Source organism: Cornus florida, unplaced genomic scaffold (assembly GCF_030987335.1).
Source record: "Cornus florida cultivar Cherokee Brave unplaced genomic scaffold, ASM3098733v1 CherokeeBrave_3.0.0_Hap2_Chr04, whole genome shotgun sequence".
In the NCBI taxonomy this organism is placed as follows: domain Eukaryota; kingdom Viridiplantae; phylum Streptophyta; class Magnoliopsida; order Cornales; family Cornaceae; genus Cornus; species Cornus florida.
In genome coordinates this window covers 84,986,981-84,993,085 of record NW_026775574.1, presented here as the reverse complement: position 1 = coordinate 84,993,085, position 6,105 = coordinate 84,986,981, and the positions used below count along the sequence as shown (strand labels likewise).

The 6,105-nt window shown below is 38.4% G+C and overlaps 1 protein-coding gene across 1 annotated transcript; it reads left to right on the top strand.

Moving 5' to 3' along the window:
• The first annotated feature begins 2,409 nt into the window (after nucleotides 1-2,409).
• On the top strand, nucleotides 2,410-5,803 carry LOC132303754 (receptor-like protein kinase HSL1). The gene is made up of 2 exons (XM_059801153.1): nucleotides 2,410-5,104; nucleotides 5,204-5,803. Exons 1-2 carry the CDS (start codon nucleotides 2,491-2,493, stop codon nucleotides 5,659-5,661), a joined length of 3,072 nt encoding a protein of 1,023 aa, XP_059657136.1. The 5' UTR covers nucleotides 2,410-2,490; the 3' UTR covers nucleotides 5,662-5,803.
• Nucleotides 5,804-6,105: the final 302 nt, after the last annotated feature.

Genomic DNA, 6,105 nt, shown 5'->3' with positions numbered 1-6,105 from the left:
ATCAATGACCCAGAACAGAGCTTCAACCGTTTAAGGGCCATTTTCGTTCAAAAAATAACTTCTTAAACCGACATCAGTTTAATTACTCCTCAGGGGGTTTGGGGTTTTTTGTCACAAAAATTTATAAGGTGTGTTTTTTTTTTTCTAACGAGTAAAAAAATAAAGGAATTTTTTTACAATTCCTTCTTAAATATATATATATATATATATATTTAAAAATTCGTCATTCGCGAAGCCTACTAGCATCCATTTAATACTCGTGAAAGCTTTTTCGGTGATGGTTACCTAATTGAAGGACTTCTTGAAAGTTGAAAGTTGAAAGTTCTGACTTCTTGAAAGTTGAATGTTCTTTCATATCTTTTTTTGGCCTTTTTGGTTTGGTTTAGCAAAACCAACAATACACAAAAGTCAATTTAATACTACATAATCTTTGTTATGTTGGTCCAAAACACCGTTCTTAAAAGCACGAGGCTAATTATGAGATTGTCTTCTAGAAGAATGGTCCCACAACCAACTTGCAATTATTCCCAAAAATGAAACAGGCTTCATTGTCTCTGTCCTATAAATTTATTATTTTAAATCTATGTGTTCCATGTCTTTGACTTTTTTTATCTCTTTTTTTGGGTTTCATTTTGCCACAGCCAACGGAATTATATCAAATATAAAGAACACAAAATTATAAAGAAGTGCTAGTTGCTCATTTGCTTTATAACTTGTACAAGGATAATGAATAAACATTTATATAATATAATTTGTGTGTGTGTGTATATATATATATATATCTATGAATAACGTGAAAAGTCGAACACAAGGACTTATCCACTTGAATCAAAAAGTTTATCCATAAGTTTTTTATTCAATAATCCAGCTTAATTATATGATTTTACATAAATTTCTTTTTCTTTTGGTAGATGATAAATTTAATAACAATCAATCTTTTATTATTTTCAATTTATCAAATTATTACTTCATAAAAAATATCCATCTTAATATATTTAATAAATATATCTTATTTTTATAAACGGACTACACTCTACTTTTATATTCGTGTTTTATGCAATGTTGAAACAACCCATTCTTACTCTACTTCAAATTTGTAGAATTACACCGATGAATATTGACTCGAATGGTATAATCTCTCCTTCAAATTAGAGTTTAAGTATACTAGTTTTGCTAAAGGTAATATTGTGAATTTTTATTCATTACTTGACTCTTTTGAAAAAAATAATAATAATAATAAATTGTAGAATTGCAGTCTTATAACAAGAAGTTTGCTCTAAAGCCTCTATATATATATATGCATTCTTCTTATAATTTATTATTGCTTTGTTTGGTTAGATAAAGGTACTGAAAATATATATATTTTATTTTGGTGTGCGTCAACAACGGTGTTGTTGGTATGGCTCTAAATGAACTGAGATGAGCTTGAGTATGTTCGGGCTCGGCTAGGTTGGGCTCGTTTATTTGTGAACTCAACTCGAGTTTGATTCGGAATTCTGATGAGCTCGGACTTAGCTCATTATTATATTGAAAAGCTTGAGTTCGACTTGTTTAATAACAAAAGTCGTTCGAACTAGATTGATTTGAGCTCGTGTTCAAAATCCCTTTGCCTTATTCATGAATTTAAGCGTGCTTACGCAAGTCTGAGCTTATACTCATGAAGTTATACAATTCTATATTTGTGAACTTGCTCATGAGCCTATACGAACCTACGCGAGAATATGTTCACGAGCATACACGATTCGAGCCAAATATTGTATAGGGTCGACTCGTTTACTATCTTGTTTACTTAACATTCGAGTTCGAGTTAACCCAGCTTAATTCATTTGCAATCTTAATTGTTGGGATTTCTAAATGCACCTTACAATTCATTGTCAGACCTACGTGGACTCCACAAAAATTTGAACTCAAGCCCACTTTTGTCCTTATGTGAATTTGAAATAAAGTATTAGTATACTATACACCCGACTAGTATTTTCAAATTTTGAATAATAAAAAATAAAAATAAAAATAATGAATTTTTATGAAAGGTGTTCTTTCATTAAAACTTAAACCAAATTATTCTTAAAAAAAAACACACACACACACATAACTTTCGTGCTTAGCCAAACCATTAAACGGAATTAATTACAACTTTTCTTATAAAAATTTTCATTCTAAATATGCAGTAGAAAAACTTTTCCTCACTCACACTTCAACTTTCAGTCAAACCGTGCAACGAGATCAGATTATTTTCCTCCCACCTAAAATTTTATTTTAGCTGATCCCGTGTAAAACCAAAACTCCAAAGTTGACTCCACACATTAAAATCACATCATGTGGCATTTACGTAATTATATGCAATCTCTGTGTCCACGCACTATAAAATTAAAATCTATCAGTAGTATGAAAACTCAGAGAGCTCACCAAGTTTGAAAAACAACCGTTGGTTTCCCCGATATTTCCCGGGAAAAATCCATAACCTGGAGCAACAAATTGAAACGTAGTCAAATGTCGAAAATACCCTCACCCTTCGTTTTCTTCTTCCTCCTCATCATACCCTTCCAGGTAAATTCACAATCTCCGGCCACCGACCGCGAAGTCCTACTGAAACTCAAGCAACAGTGGGGCGATCCACCGTTGATCCAATCGTGGAATGACTCATCCTCGCCGTGCGATTGGCCGGAGATTCTGTGCACCAATGGCACCATCACCGGAATTAAACTCCGGGACAAGAACATCACCGGAGAAATCCCGGCGGCGATATGTGACCTCAAAAACCTCAGCTACATCGACCTCGCCTGGAATTATATCCCGGGAGAGTTCCCAACCGTTCTATACAATTGTTCGAATCTCCAATACTTAGACCTCTCTCAAAACTACTTCGTCGGCACGATTCCGGCTGACATCTACCGGATTTCCACTCTCCAGTACCTCGATATCGGCGCCAACAGCTTCACCGGAAATATTCCCCCGTCAATCGGCCGGTTACCGGAGTTACAGAGTCTGTATTTCCACCAAAATGATTTCAACGGCACCGACACTTTTCCATCAGAAATTGGAAATTTGTCGAACCTCGAGTATCTAGGCATGGCCTATAACGACTTCGTGCCGTCGGCGATTCCACTGGAGTTCGGCAAGTTGAAGAAGTTGAAGTATCTGTGGATGACGGAGACGAATTTGATCGGAGAAGTGCCGGAAAGTTTCTCTAATTTCTCAAGTCTCGAACACTTTGATCTCTCGTCGAACAATTTACACGGTGCGATTCCTCGGGGATTGTTCTCGTTGAAGAATTTGAGTTATGTATATCTATTCAAGAATCGATTATCAGGTGAAATTCCTTCGTCGATTGAGTCGTTGAATTTGATCGAAATCGATATCGCGATGAACAATTTGACAGGTTCGATACCTGAGGGTTTCGGAAAATTACAAAACGTAACCATTTTGAAACTGTATTCGAATCAATTGTCTGGCGAAATTCCACCAAGCATTGGCCAACTATCAAATCTCAAGACTTTTAGGGTTTTTACTAACAATTTGAGCGGAGTTTTGCCACCTACATTAGGGCTTCACTCGAATCTCGAAGCTTTCGAGGTTTCAGATAACGAATTCACCGGAAAATTACCGGAGAATTTATGCGCCGGAGGGGCTCTGACCGGAGTGATCGCTTTCTCCAACCATCTCACCGGAGAAATCCCAAAATCGCTTGAAAATTGCGAAACTCTGCGCACGGTCCAGCTCTACAGCAACAACTTTTCCGGCGAGGTTCCTTCGGGTCTCTGGACTGCATTGAATTTGTCCCAGATGATGCTGAGTGACAACTCATTTTCTGGTGAGCTTCCGAGCAAATTAGCTTGGAACATGTCGAGGTTGGAGATCAGTAACAACAATTTCTCAGGTCAAATCCCAGTTGGGGTTTCTTCTTGGTTGAGATTGGTTGTTTTTAAAGCCAGCAACAATCAATTTTCCGGTGGAATTCCGGTGGAGTTGACCGGCCTTCCTCAACTCACCACTCTGTTGCTTGACGGCAATCAATTGACCGGTGAATTTCCACCGGAGATTTTGTCGTGGAAGTCCCTAACCAATCTGAATCTTTCTAGGAACAAACTCCAAGGCCAAATTCCAGCATTGATTGGATCATTGCCGGACATTCTTGAACTAGACTTGTCCTCCAACCAGTTTTGGGGTCCAATTCCACCTGAATTAGGCCATTTGAAGCTTACTTCTCTCAATTTGTCCTCCAACCAACTCTCTGGGCAAATCCCAGATGAGTTTGATAATTTGGCCTATGAAAACAGTTTCTTGAACACCAATCTTTGTGCCAGAAACCCAATTTCAAACATCCCCAGTTGTTTCACCAGAAGCAGTGAATCCAACAAGTTATCGACGAGGAGGGTTGCTTTGATCGTAGTTTTCGTGGTACTGGTATGTCTAGTTACTGTTTTATTGATTTTGCTTGTAACCAGAGACTACAGGAGGAAGAAGAAGAGATGTGAAATCGCGACATGGAAGCTGACCTCATTTCAGAGGTTGGATTTCACAGAGGCAAATGTTCTGTCCGGTTTGACAGAAAATAATTTGGTTGGAAGTGGAGGGTCGGGGAAGGTGTATCGGATTGCTGTCAACCGTTTGGATGATCTTGTTGCGGTGAAGAGGATTTGGAACAGCAGAAAATTGGACCACCACCTGGAGAAGGAATTTTTGGCAGAGGTCCAGATTTTGGGTAGCATTCGACATTCCAATATAGTGAAGCTGTTGTGCTGCATTTCAAGTGAGGATTCGAAGCTACTTGTCTACGAGTACATGGAGAATATGAGTCTTGATAGATGGCTTCATGGGAAGAAGAAGAGGGACTCATCAGTGAATGGTCCGGCTCAAAACGTTGTCTTGGGTTGGCCGAGGAGGTTGCAGATTGCCATTGGAGCTGCACAAGGCCTCTACTACATGCACCACGATTGCTCTCCACCCATCATTCATCGCGACATGAAGTCTAGCAACATTTTGCTGGATTCCGAGTTCAATGCAAGAATTGCTGATTTCGGCCTAGCCAAGATTTTAGTCAGCAGGCATGGTGAGCCTAACACAATGTCTGGTGTTGCTGGCTCATTTGGTTATATTGCCCCAGGTAAAAGCCTAACACTTCACTCTTCTCTTCTTTTTTAACTTGCTCTTGAATCAGAATTCGGTTAATTGGATGCTAAACTATATTGTATCTTGATCACAGAGTATGCTTATACGACGAAAGTGAATGAGAAGATTGACGTTTACAGCTTTGGAGTTGTGCTTTTGGAATTGACAACGGGAAGAGAAGCCAATGACGGAGATGAGCACATAAGCCTTGCAGAATGGGCATGGCGACACCAAGGAGAAGGGAACTCTGCTGCTGATGCATTGGATGAGGAGATCAAGGAACCATGTTACTTGGAAGAAATGTCAACAATGTTCAGACTAGGGCTCATATGCACGTCCACATTACCCTCCTCTAGGCCTTCCATGAAAGAGGTTTTGCAGATTCTTCGTCGGTGCAGTCCTCTGGAGGGCGATGGAGGGAAGAAGGCCGGGATGGAGTACGACGTCTCCCCCCTCCTAGGCACTGCCAAGTATCTCGCCAGTTATAGGCGCAGTAAAAGGGTATCAGATGGAGATGATGATGATGATGATAGTTTGGTCTCCAGTGTGTGACATTCTAGCTTGCTATATGATGATTTAAGTATTTGCTGTACTTGAGTTTTAGTTGGAAGAGTTTGCCCTTTTTTTCTTTTTGCCAGAATCAGCATAGGAATATATATGATTTCCCTTCATTATATGTAAATTTTGTACTCAACTGGTTAGCTCTTCTGCTAGAAAACAATCAAGCAAAAGTTCACTAACTTGTCTAAATTTGAAAAAAAATAGCTTCAATTGGGCCAACACCTTGGCTTTAAAGTTGGTGAATATATCAATAATACTTTGCAATTCTTTCAATTTAATGAGTGATACATCAATATGAATAATAAGAGTGGATAATCATTAATCATATAATTTAATCTCGATAATAGAAAAATAATATAATTTTAGAAATCAAGAAAGAAAATGACAATGGTAAAATAAGTAAGAAAGTGTTAGCTTGATAGAGGACGCATATGT

Excerpts from the sequence above, each read along its gene's own strand:
- LOC132303754 (XM_059801153.1), top strand. The coding sequence starts at position 2,491 with ATGTCGAAAATACCCTCACCCTTCGTTTTCTTCTTCCTCCTCATCATA. Across the intron at positions 5,105-5,203 it reads ATTTGGTTATATTGCCCCAG|AGTATGCTTATACGACGAAA; the intron begins GTAAAAGCCTAA and ends TCTTGATCACAG.